Here is a 14,217-nt window from a genome sequence, read left to right on the forward strand (position 1 = left end):
TTATTTTATGTTACTATAAATAAGATTTCAGTCGGTTTTTCGTTGCATCCAGCAACGATCTGGTAACGTTTAAGTGTATACTTAGTCAGTGATTGATTTAAAAGTAAGGTAAAAATTTAACAGCTAATCGAAGAACATAAGTAAACTAATTTTAATTTAAAGAAAAACTTTTAGTAAATAAATAATAAGCAATATTGATGTGATTTGAATAAAGTGGAATATTTACTTGAAATTAAACTGGTATAGATTCAAAACTACGATAGTACCTACCAGTAAAATAATTTTACTTTTTGTGTAGAGAAAACCTTGTTTACTTATTTTTAAAAAATCGTTTTCTTAATACAGTCGTTCCGTTTATTTACGGAAGATTTCATTTCCTGTGTCTAATTACTGGCTGCCTACATTCACTATTTCTAAATATGAACGACGTCATTATAATTGACACTTGACTTTTGGCAATCATTACCAACGTAAGTGTTATATTAGAATTTGAAAAAATAAAATAGTAAATATACTTAAAAATTGTTCGACATAAATAACCAACGACAAAAATTTTTAAACAAATTTTTATTTAATAAATATTGTAATTTTTTAATACCAATTCAATTATTTAAAAATGATTTTCAATTTAGGGAATTTGAAATTTATTTTGGCTAACCTGGTAAACCATGACCAACAAGGAAGTTCGAGTTTTGCTTTTAGTTGTTCCATTGATTGTGTACAATCTATAAAACGAAGAAAAGTATTTTAGTACAAAAACTATGAATTATCATCTAATTTAACTCATACAAAAATGAATGGTATTGACTTTTTTTTCCAATCTAGAAATTATTTCATAGTATTTTTGAAGTTTTTAGGGCTAGATACACATTCTTTGTGACTTCTATGTAATTACCTATGGCTTGAATTTAGTCCTAAGTATTCAGAGCTCACATCATCTCTAAGTATATAGACAAGTAATTATATTGTTTCTTATTCTGTAGAGTAGTATTTAAATATTTTGTATGCGAATATATATAGAGTAGTTAGCACATCAATATTTAGAGATATTTTACAAATTGATTAATATGCCAATTTATTTAATATACAACTGTATTTAATATTTATAATACTTAGTCCAACTTAAAATAGAAAATACGCATTCAACAAAATTTAGAAATATAAGATAATAGTACCTATCTGTGGTTTGATACATATCTCCACCTATTATGAAAATTAAGGTACTCAGTTTCATTTTGGTCAGAACTAACTCACAAAATTTGCAAGCTTGAAGATTTGAACTCAGAAGAGTTTAATCCCTGCAAAGCCATTGTGTATGGCATTTATTCTCTGACAAACTACAAAGTCATAATCTATCTAGTACAGCTTCTCTACAGTTAGTCTTTTAGATTTGACATTAAAAATGTAGACACCCTATATCTGTGTATACTGAATGATACACATCACATTAAGATGAATATTATGTTAATAAAATTTTATAAATAATAATAATTTCCAAGGTTTTTTATATCTTTTATATTCTGACCATAAAAATTTCAATTTCAATACTGCTTTAAATATACAGCAATACATTTGCTGACTTGATGCAGATTTTAGCACACTTATATATATTCTTTTAATTAAAATAAAAAATAGCAATTTTAAAATAAATAAGGAATATATAAAAAATATATAAAATATCTCTAATTATTGTTATTGGGTTGAGGGAATTAAGGTGTTATTATTTCAATCAGTATCCATCCATTAATCAACAAATTTTGTAGCAAAAATAGAATAAGTAGGTTTTGCTATGAAATAATTCACTTTTGTTTTGTGTTTTCAATATTAGATTCACTAATTTATTTAAATGTCTTTCCAAATTTTTAATCGTATTTCCGTTTCCTTTTTTATTCTATTCTATTTTAATCTTATTGTAATACAGTTTGGAACCATAGCTTTCTTATCACTGCCTACGGACAGAATGCATTGATCAGTGAAATGGATCATGCAGAGGTGTGAACAAATAAAACAAAAGAAATGTGATGAAACAACAGATCTTGCAATCACACACTACATGGAGTAGTAAACAAAGTCCCATGCATATTTCTTAATACAGTAGTCTCTCTCTATAACGATTCCCTATATAACGATAATTCCTCTATAACGATGAAAATAGTAAACGTTGGTTGGTTCGTCATAAGAACAATGTATTAATTCTTTCTCTATACCGATATCGTTCTCTCTTTATAACGATAACTTTTTAAGCGTTCAATAGTTGATGACAAATGTGTTATTGTGTTTAAAGTTCAGACTACTTGAGTCACGAGTGGCAAGGTCATTGTTGAGCGGTTGTTTTGATTTGCGCTTAAGGAATGCGGCCACCCATTCTACTCCTTCTTCTACTACTACTACATTTCTACTTCCTTTCTACCAGAGAATTAAGTGACTCACATTTATGGTTCGGGCGGCGTACCTAACTGTTATCACACAGATGTTGTCATCTATTGACGACATTTCATTTCCAGTTTGAGTTGTGTCTTAGTGTGTCAACAGTCAACATGTTTTCGAAAAAGCGTAAAGTGCTCTTGGTGGAGGAAAAGTTATCGATAACTTGAGCAATAGAGAAAGGTGAAAAGCTATCGGATGTCGTTCATCGGACGGGGCTGTCTCAGTCAGCAGTGGCTACGATATGGAAGGACAGAAAAAAGTGGCTTAAAGCGGTGATGGAGGGCGGTAGCAGGAAGAAGTTGCGGAAACCTCAGCACGAAGATTTAAATCGCGATATGTTTCAGCTGTTCCAACAGCAACGTATGAACCATATTCCACTTTCTGGGCCTGTGGTCAGGACAAAAGCTGAGTTTTTGCAACTGAACTTGGAATTGAGAATTTCAAGGCATCTGAGGGTTGGCTGAGTAAGTGGAAGCTGCGGCACAAGATCAACTACGGAAAAATCAGCGGAGAGGCTCGCGATGTTAACAAAAACGTAACGGATGATTGGCTAGAAAACGTGTGGCCTGGACTGAAGGCACGATATGCGTCAGACGACATTTTCAATGTTGTCAATTGTTTTTTAAAATGACACCAAACAGAACTTTAAAATTTAAATTGGAAAAGTGCGTTGGTGGAAAGCTCTCTAAGGAACGCATTACACTTTTAGTGGCCGCTAACATGACAGGTTCGGTGAAGCGAAAATTGTTAGTGATGTAACCTATAAAGCAAACAAAAGTGCGTGGATGACCTCGGAGAAATTTTTGAAGAAGCGATAAGAAAGTGGGATATCGAGCTTAAAGGGAAAAATTCTTTTGCTTGTAGACAATTGTCCTGCTCATCCTGTATTGCGCGACCTTCAAAACATCGAACTCTTTTTTCTGCCAGCAAACACAACGAGTGACCTTCAGCCCATGGACCAAAGTGTCATAAAGAGTTTGAAAAGCCATTACAGGAGAAGACTTTTGATGGAATTGGTTGGGAATAATGGAGATCTTAAACTAAACATTCTTGACGGCATCCTAATGATTAGTAAATCCTGGGACGAAGTGACGTGCAATACAATAAAACATTCTTTCAAACACGCAGGATGGCTGGAAGATCAAGGATTGACTGATGATGAAGATGACCTGCCATTAGATATTTGGGCCAGACAGTTTGAACTTACTATCACCTACGGACCGAAAGAGCTAGATTTTGAAGAAAACAGATTTTGAAGAAGTTGGATAAAAATGTAGCTACAACATCTGGACTTTCTGACGAGGACATCCTGCAAGCAGTTCGTGTAGAAGAAAAAAACAGTGACTCGGAAGTGGAAGCAGAGCCAGAACCAGCTCCGACCCCTCAGCAGGCATTGGATGTGGCAAAAGTACTGCATCGATTCTTCATCCACCAGGAAGACGATATGAGTGCTGTGGAAGATTCGATGAGTCTTCAGGACAAGGTCAGGTCAGTTCTGTGAAAAGGGAAAAGAAGACAGACCAAGGTGACAGATTTTTTTGGTAATGTAGGCTAAATATATTTTACAGTAGCATATTATTTTTTTTATTGTACAGTACACACGTTTTAATTGTACAGTCATTTTTTATACTGTATTGCTTATATTATTCGTTAATAAATCTATGTGGAATACAATGTTAATTCATTTATATTTGTTTTGATAATTTTTTAAATTAAAATAGGTTATTTAGTACAGTATTATTAATATTACAGTACCGAATTTTGTCTCTCTCTGTATAACGATCTCTCCTTATAACGATGAAAATTCCCGGTCCCTTGCATATCGTTATAGAGAGAGAGGACTGTAAAATAAACTAAACTGAAATAAAATCAATCGAATAAAAAAATTGAATTAAAAACCGTCGCTCCATACATAGATGATAAGAAAGCTATGCTTCTCCTTTATCACTCCCAGAGTGCCACATCTCGTTTTTTTTTTCATTTTAAAAGGCAAGAAAACATATAAGATGGTTATACATAATAAAATTTGGCTCTTTTTACCAATGGAAACATTACAATGGAAACAGTACAAAACATCTTAGGAACCTACATAATTTAGTGATTAAGTCTTTTATGACTTTTGATGAGATTCTTGTTCAGTTTCCCATTATTGTGGCTGAAACTTTCTTTACATTTGGCCATGTTTACCAGTTCTGTATGTCCTTCTGTATGGCTTACCAGTTCTGTATGTCCAATGGGAATATCTATCATCTTATCATCCAATGAGAGACAATTCATCACAAGATACTATTAATTCCAGCCAATATAAAATCTGGCATTGGCAAGATGGATTTTTATATCACAATCCAGGTGCATAAAGTTCTTTCCCAATTCTTTTCCTATATCTGCATTTTATACTTTTTTAAGTTGATTTTAATGTGAAACCACACCACTTATATTATCAACTAAATTCCAAAATATACCCAAGTTAATATTGAAGATCTTGGAATGGTTAGTATCATCAGTCAACGAAAAATTTGAGGGGCATATAAAAATGTAAATGGTGCACAAAAAAAGGTTTAAAAGTCAAAAGGCACTAAAAGGTTTTTACTCACAATTTGTGAGTGAATTTATTTACCCTTATGTAAAATGGACTCACATGCAAATGGTTCATCATTATAGAATATATTTCTTTCTGTTACAAAATGGGGATAAAAATGAGTGTTATAATCTCTTATAATCTTTTGTCAAATTTTCTTCATTGATATTTTTTTGTACTATTGAATCTAAATTTATTCAGTGTATGTTAGTGATCATAAACTTACATTGGCAAATTTATTACTTCTATTTTCAAATATTATTATTATAATGATGAACCATTTGCATGTGAGTCCATTTTACATAAGGGTAAATAAAGTCACTCACAAATTGTGAGTAAAAACCTTTTAGTGCCTTTTGACTATTAAATTCAAACTAATTTAAAAACAATTTCTGTTTTTATTCACCCATGTTTTACTCCCTTCTTTATAAAGTTCATTGTATATTAAAATCTTGTTTCACCATTCATTCTTTGTTTCAAAAATACCTTTTGAAAAAGAGACCCTCTATCTATAATTGATTTCTTAGTTTTGTAAATTAAAATTTCCGATTTTCCATAATTTTTAGTAGTTTGTGGTCTGAAAGAAAAAGTTTACATAACAATAACAAGATATAGGTTTCTATAGGTGAAGATTACTTATTAATAAGAACTTATATTTAAAAAAAAATTAACATAACGAGTTGAAAATGGAATTATAAATAATTAATTAAAAAATTGTATATATATCTTATATATATTTGTAAACTTTTTAAAAAATCAAATATTTTATCTATTATTTATTTTACTTTATATTATGAGAAAATACATTAATAAGTAGTGAGTGAAATATTGTTGTAAAAAATATTAGCCAAGACAAAAGTCATTGTAGGAAAAAAGTCATGGGAAACAACAGTTAAAATTGTGCAAAATAAATATTATGTACTTCAAAAAAGTTTTTCTTAGCACTCATTTTCTGTTATTTTGAATACACATTTTAAAATAAACTGAATTTCAGTGTATAGTACAATGCCTGGTGTTGCGGAAATGGGAATGGTGTGGATGGGGGCTGGACAGACAACAGGTGATATGTCAATGGGAGAACTGATGCCCAATGATAACAATGACATGCTTCTAGATCATGATAACATATATTATACACCATCTAATCACAGCATGTCTAACCAATCCATGGATGATATCCACACCGGGCCCAGTTCACATATGGTAAGTTAAAACATTGATATTTCAGGCAAAAGTATTTAAACTTAATGTAGTTGATATAATTATTGTGCCCTTTTACTGTACTGTCAAAATATTAGTTTACTTCATTAAAATTAAATATTTTATTGCTGAATATATTTAAGTTATTTTTTTATAAAAATATTCACAAGTACATGTGGAAGCAATATATAAAATGAATTGAATTAAGATTTGACCGTTTTTATTTCTTTCAATACTATATGGAAATATCCCAATGATTGGAGATTCAATAATATCTACTTTTATTTATTTGTACAACCTTACTTAAATCATGCAATTAATGCAGCACACCATAATGTGTGTGCCTGTCTCTCAAGAAATCAGTTGAATAATGTTTCTCACAATCTTTCAACCCATTTTCTATCTTTGGTTGCTGTTTTGGTAGAGGATCTCTTGGCCACCATGTACAGTAAGTGTCCAACCTCATTTCTAAACCTGTCTAAGCCACTGACCTTTTTGTTAAATACTGACGGGTTTTCTTTGGTCACATTGACATCCTGGATCTTTTGGGACTCCATTATTTATCAGTAAAATTGTTTTATTTTCTCTTCTGATCTTTTAGATCATCTATGATTTTCTGCATTTTATCGATTTTTTCTTCATCCATTTTAGAAGTTCGATTATTTTAAAAACTTATAATAATTTGTCTTTCTAGAAACGTCGCTTAATCATTTGTTAGTGTGTGTAGAGATTTGTTTTGATCATTTTAGAAGTTTCATTATTTTTTTTGTGATTGTATTGTCTACTGACTGAAATTTCGAATTCCTTTTGAATTTTTTGTGACCACTGAAATCTTCATCTCGTTCCTTCAGCTTTTCACGTAATTGCTTCACGGTAAGATGTTTTAGCAGTTCATTGATCAAGCACATGCCAATTTTCTATTCAAAATCTTAAGTAGTCTGTACTGAAAACTGAAGAACTACAGTATTCAGATTGTTTGCAAGTGTTCTCTAGCCTGAATAATAACACTTCAAAAGTCTTTACTATTAACATACGATTAACAGTTTCTGCCCATATTTATTTCTGTTTTATAAATGATTGGGATAATCCCGCTTACTGACACCACTGTCACAATAAAATCAAATGCATGGGTCAATAATCTCCATTTTTATTTATAGCCTTATGTGGTGATCAAACCTCTAACCTTCATTACAAAATATCCGCACTGTTCCAGCCACGCCAAAGTCGTGACATAGTTCATTCAGTTAGTATAGGCTCTGCGCTATATAATTGTTCTTCTTGGTTGTATTAATTACTAAAAGATGCGTTAGGTATTAAACCAAAAGAAATAAAACTGCAAGAAATAAATGCTATTCACTATAATAGACAAAAATGCCCTGTTCCAAAAATACTAAGGGTTGCCAATAGCTTTTAGGCAACACCTGACAAAGACTGCTACAAAAATCAATACAGGGAACATACATAAAGGTGCATAAAGTGAACTTTTTATGATAATTATATGTGATTTCAGGACACCATGGAAAACTATGACATGATGCATTACTTAGATATAAAAAATGAAAGCAATGATTCTAGCTATATGGATGATGATAGTTCTAATCCTGTATATATGATTACAACTTCTACTCAAACACTGCCATGTCAAAAGAAAATTAAGCCAATCAAGCATCCTGGTCTGGTACTTAAAACACCAATAGCTTATCACAGCAATACCGACCCTTCTGTAATACCAATTCAGAAAGATGGCATTGGTAAGTTTAAACGTTTTATTTTTGTTTATGCTCTCTTGGCAATTATTTAAAAATTCAACCATTGTGAATGATTTAGATACAAGTTATTATTTCTTATTTTCTCTTATTAATACATTACAAAAATTTAAAGATAGAAGGTTGGATAGTTCTATCGTCAGCTGGTATAAGAATATGGAATCAATTTAAAATATAGGCATTTTTGAACAAATGTTTTTCTGAAAATTATAGTTGTAAATTTTGAAACAAAGAATTTTTGTTTCTTTAGATTTATTGTTCAAAATTGTTCTCACTCACCAATTGTACTCACCATTGTTCACCTGATCCAAAAAGACAAAAGGATTCATTAAAAAGTAGAATTACTTCTTGTAGTTGAGTAACTCTCATATGTTGACTAACTTTTAACAATCAATTCGCAAGGAATTATATTTCTCATTACAATTTGATTTATTCAAAAACATTAATAGACTACAAAAATTGTCATTCTTTTGCATAATTATTTTTTCACTGAGTGCGCTTACTGAATTAGTCTCGTGATAATTTTGTTAGACTCTGTGCACTATGAAAACTTCATCAATATAGACGCCTCATAATTATTTTTGTTGGGCTTTTTTTATCGCGAGATTGTTGGCTTAAAAAGCGGTTTTTAAGTTTTTAATGCTGTCAAAGTAATGGATGTTATTTTATTAATAAAGTAATCCGTCTAATTGCAGCCGTATGTGAAAAGTGCGGTGCGATAGGTGTAAAACACGCTTTTTACACCAGGGAACGACGTTTCTGCAGTATGGCCTGTGCGAGGGGATATAGCGGCCTTATACCGGAACCTTTACCACAACAGTATCCAAGTACACCAGACAGCAAGCAGCATTTTGCTAAGTATCGGTTCAGTATGAAGCTAGAAGATGACTTTACTGATTCTTATATAGATGATCCATTACCACAACTCTCACCTCTACCAGAACTACCTCCTATTGACGATTCCCTTCCTCTTATCAGGAGGAAACCTGCTGAATTGGCCAATTCGTTTGATTGGGATTCTATGTTTTCAGAGCCATACTTTGTGGGTAAGCATTTGACAACTTCAATTAGTTAGATGTAGTTTACATTCTTTAATTTAGCACCATTGTCTTCCTCATACGAAAATAAGTATGATATAAAACATTACTATAAATATAAAATATAAAAATCTATGTAAAATATAAAAAAAATTCATCTTGAAACTTACCTTATGTTATGAATTTGTACTAATATAAACTGAATTAGGTAAGTCTATATGGAAAATCTACAGTGGACACTAAATGCGTTCAATAAAAACTGGACCGAAATATAACATTCTAAAATTTATTGGAAAGAGTTCAAGTAAATATAGGTTAATATATAAAAGGTAACTATGTACAGTATATGGTTGTTCTCACAGCCTCTTTTTAGTGCCCCATTTATTTTAAATGTGTACTATAAAGAACATAAATATAGAGACAAAAAAAATTATATGTCTGTGATTATTCATCAACATATAATGCATCATCCAAATATATTTACATATTCAGAAAGCATATTTATGTACATATATTTTATTGGTTCACATTTAACCACTCCTAACCAAATAAATTGAATTTTCGAGAGGGAATCTTCAAGTAAAAAACTGTCGTTCCATGGGAGAACGATACGTTAACGCTGTTTAACTGCCACGGTTAAACACGGATGACTTTAACTCGTCAAAGTCATCCGTGTAGTTGTCGAGGACAGGCATGGCAATTGTAACTTGAAAAAAAAACTTTATTTATGTTTATATCACTGCTCTTTAAACAATTAAAATAATTCAAATATGCCAAATTATTCTGAAAAAGAATTGATGCTAAGAGTGCTGAATTTTGAGACTGAAAAAGCAGCTTCTCATGTAGGAAAATTCTAAATGTAAGCAGTATTTTATCTCAGTACATTTGATTTTAAGACGCGATGCTTTTCAAGGATGCTTGGTGTAGGAAAATTCTGACGACCATAAGAAAAAGCGACATCCTTTGATGCTGCTACGCCTAGATTTGTAACTACATAGGTTTAACTGGTGACAAATAAGTTCAAAACTATACAGGATGTAGTCAGAACAATGTATTACGTTTTATAAATTTAAAGAGTGTAGTGAGACAATGGACAGTGGAAGTGTGACGTCACAACTGTCAATTACTTTCCAAACAAAAGTTGAAATGCCCAATCTCAAGACTTTTTAATTTCTATAAAGTTAACATTTTGCTTCCTCTGCTGCTTTTTCTTGTAAGTATAGTGTTTTTTACGATAATACCATCATAATTCAGTGTTCTATTTCTATGAAATATAGTTTAAAAGTTTAAATTAAAGACATTCTAACCTTACTTTATTGATACATGCATTTTATTGCTATTTTTATAAAACAACAATCTTTATTATTTACGCAACCTTGTCAAATTGTTGTAGTAACTATTAGAATACTTAGATATTGCAAAAAGCGGAAAGATTCTGTAAAAAAAATGAAAAAATAACGAAAAATACAAATTATCCACACTAAACAAGGTTTGTTTGGAAAGTGAAACTGACAGATGTCAATAAAATCTACGTCATCACTCCCATGGTCCATTGTCCCAGGTTTTACTTAGTGACACGTGACACTACCATACAACAGTTTTAAATATTTTCTGCCTAAACACAGTAATTAAATATTATCTGTAATAAATAAAAGTACTTCTGATAATTTTGTGAAATATTATAAGGAGTGTATATGAGCAGAATATAGATAAGGTACTTGCTCAAAAGGTGACTCTTTTATAGCCTCGAGGTAACACTTTTCCCTGTTTTGTAGGATTTATCTTGATTGGATGATAGAATATCTAGGATATTACACTTTGTCTATCCATCTCTTTCTTGACTCCCCCTTCTTTTATTTCCCTTTTTTCTAGTTTTTGATATTCTTAAGTCTCTACTTTTCTGTGGCATCTGCAACACATGTCCCAACGGTCTTATTTTTTTAAAATTTGCCTCTTAAAATAATTCCATCTATTATTTATTTTCTCCAATGTTTCTTCTCTCTACCTTCCTACAATTTGGCCGTATCCTATTACTTCTTTGCCTCTTTTTCTGCTGGGCTTTATGTTATGTGTTCTTAAATATTTCCTTCCCTCCCCTATTTTGTTGTATGTATTTCGATTATTTTCAAGTTTCTACAAAAGTTTGTATAACTCTTCAATGCTCCTCTTGTCTTTTTTATTTTCTTTGCTTTTAAAATTTTCTTTTGTTTATTTTCAGTCGTTTTTCCAGTTTTTTTTTATCTACATATTTGTTTCTCATTTCCCATTGATTGTGATCGTTCATAATCAATGGGACATAACAACAAATCAAATTTACAATTGAAAAGACCAAAGTTTTATCAGGATGAAGCTTATATTTTTTAACGGGGACATTTTACTAGGTACCACTAAAAATCAGATTCTTAAAATGTTACATATTACTGGTTTTACCCTATGGTGTGGAAGCATGGATCATGGCAGAACACTACTTTGCTAATTACTTTTGAAATGTCATAAAATATGCATTAAGTAAAAACACAATTTGTATTAGCCCAATGTGCACTTGGCACATCCTGACAGCTGTTAGATTTGAAACTATTTTCTTGTGCATGGCCGTCTTTCATTCATCATTCGTTACATTAGATGTGGCAACACTGTCGACCTGTTAAATAGAAGGCATATAGTGGAAAGAATACAATTTTAAAGAGTTGTATTTGATTAAATTAACATAAAATATTATTTATTTTACTTAGATAATAGACGCAGTCGTTAGTACACAAAATACACTTAATATAAATTTGATACAATAAAAATATTTTAAACGAAAAGGTATGTGATCAAAATTAAACTATTATCAAAGAAATGTCTTGGGCACTTTGAAGTTTAGATATTTTTCTTTTTTTGTGCACTTTTGTCTTTGGTTTGTCTTTTGTCAGATCGTATTTTATCTTTAATTGATTTAGTATGATTATTAATGAAAATATTAACTAAAACAGGTAATATTAAACCAATAAGAACTTTAGTTTGAGGATTATTACATGAACATATAGCTCTAAAATAAATTTTATCTTTATTCTGATTTAAATATTATTTGACGATTTTAATTAATACTAACTGATGATATTTACATTATAAAAGTCTTTAGAAATTAGTATTTGCAATGTATTATGAACTATATGGTAGTTATTTACACAGTAAACATTGATGGAACCCCTATTTAAAATTTCAAAATAACTTTGTTCTTTTGTATCTTTACCCTCATTATTAACAATAATATTTATGCAACATGTACATGATAATTTGGTTGAAACTTTAAAATTGAAATATCCAGCTACATACTGTACTGCAGAATCAAGTATTTCTTGAGGTATTTCTATTAATGGTTGAAACTTTAAAATTGAAATATCCAGCTACATACTGTACTGCAGAATCAAGTATTTCTTGAGGTATTTCTATTAAATTTTTATCTACAGTTTTCATAAATGGTTCAAAATCTATTTCTTCATTACTTTCTGTATACATTTTTAAATATTGCAAATGAGAAATATTTAATTCGACGGTACTTGAAGAACGTAAATTGAAAAGGCCCTTTACCCTATTTATTTTTCCTTTTTCATCAATTTGTCTTAAACTAACAAAATAGCAATAAAAAAAATTATTTCAAATCTTTAGTAAAAGGTATAAATAAAATACCCAAACGGGCTATATCACAAATACAGAACGATTTCGGGATGTAAATTCCATCATCAGTGTAACAAAGTATACATGCTATGAGCCACTCAAATATATGGGTGAAAACCCTTTAAATGTTATTAATTTATAGATATGTTACATTATCATCATCATAAGTGGCTCGACAATCCGTTGTGGATCTTGGCCTGCTCGCAAAGAAGTCGCCACTCCTGTCGATTCCTGGCAACTTCCCTCCATCTTCTAACCCCTAGAATCTGTAGGTCTTCTTCCACATCATCAATCCATCTCATTCGTGGTCGTCCTCTGCTTCTTGTGCCCTCTGGTTGTGAAAATGTTAATCTCTTCGTTACATTATATGTTATTATAAATTAGGATGTTTAAGTTACCGTTGGAATTGGTAACATGGAAAGTATGTCTCCTGTTTGAATCTAAAAAGTGTAAATTTAAGAATATTTAGTGTACAATTATTATCCTCATTATTGAGTTTGAAAAAGTTTTGTTTTTTGGTAAATCGTGTGACGTATTACAAATAAATAATGCAACACGTAGAGAGGGGTCAGAATTTGACTCATTGAAATCGACATGGACCGACTTAACGCGTTCGAAATCGACATTTGACTGATGCTAATCTCAAAGAAGAGCTTAGAGAGGTCCGAGGTATGGTTACCAGCGTTTGGACAGTCAGAAGGAGACTGAAGGCACCCAACCTGACACCAAAAAGGACAGCTACGGGTCCCAAGCTAACTGCAGCTCAGGAGCAAAGGCGATTAGAATTTGCTCGCCAACATCTGGATTGGGACGACTATCAATGGAGTCAGGTATTATTCTCCAACGAAAGTAGGATCTGCCTACATGGCAACGACGAGAGGCGTCGAGTCTATAGAAGGCCAGGAGAGCGATTTGCTCAATGTTGTATACGAGAAATTGTGTCATATGGAGGCGGTTCTTGTATGTTTTGGGCAGGCATTTCCATGGATGGGAAAACCGAGTTGGTTTTCGTGTCTGGTGAAGGACGTGGATGAGGTTTAACGGCGGATCGTTACATCAGAGACATTTTGGAGGAATATTTGGTTCCATACGCGGGATTTATTGGTGATGCCTTTATTTTATTGCATGATAATGCACGATTTCATACCGCACGAGTCACCACCACTTATCTGACTGAGATCGGTATACTGTCGTCGTAGCAAAAGTGGACCTATGAAATTATCCACTCTGCTATACGCTCTGCTTAGGGGCTTCATGAATTCCATGAGCGAAACACCCTAGGCACTTATCCCTTATTCTAGTTGGGACGTTGAATTGTGTCTTTTTGAAGGATAAAATAAAACTCAATCGTAAGAGACGAAGACAAAGCCTCAGGGTCTGAGGTAGGTGGAGCAGAGCCCCGCTAGTCGGCTCCCTAGAGTTTAGGGCTCTAGGAAAGACCGAGGTGGAAATCAACTAATGTTTATACATAATATTTTACAAGATTCCAAACCAAAAGACCAATGAAACAATGGGAAAAGGAAGGAAGGCGGGGCGATGCGCGCCAAGA

The 14,217-nt window shown here is 31.9% G+C and overlaps 1 protein-coding gene across 3 annotated transcripts in view; it reads left to right on the forward strand.

Annotated features, from left to right (window-relative positions):
- The first annotated feature begins 656 nt into the window (after nt 1-656).
- The window catches only part of Sfmbt (Scm-related gene containing four mbt domains), a 38,503-nt gene continuing 24,942 nt past the window's right edge, over nt 657-14,217 (forward strand). Inside the window, exons 1-5 of one of the 3 annotated variants that reach the window (XM_072527375.1) lie at nt 661-800; nt 851-956; nt 6,000-6,208; nt 7,716-7,956; nt 8,667-9,017. In XM_072527375.1, the coding sequence (XP_072383476.1) occupies nt 956; nt 6,000-6,208; nt 7,716-7,956; nt 8,667-9,017 (802 nt within the window). In that variant the 5' untranslated portion in view covers nt 661-800; nt 851-955. Of the gene's footprint in view, nt 801-850; nt 957-5,999; nt 6,209-7,715; nt 7,957-8,666; nt 9,018-14,217 lie in introns of all 3 variants that reach the window. The other 2 variants (XM_072527374.1, XM_072527376.1) reach the window with 2 other exon arrangements.

The sequence above is a fragment of the Diabrotica undecimpunctata genome, chromosome 3 (assembly GCF_040954645.1).
Source record: "Diabrotica undecimpunctata isolate CICGRU chromosome 3, icDiaUnde3, whole genome shotgun sequence".
Classification (NCBI taxonomy): domain Eukaryota; kingdom Metazoa; phylum Arthropoda; class Insecta; order Coleoptera; family Chrysomelidae; genus Diabrotica; species Diabrotica undecimpunctata.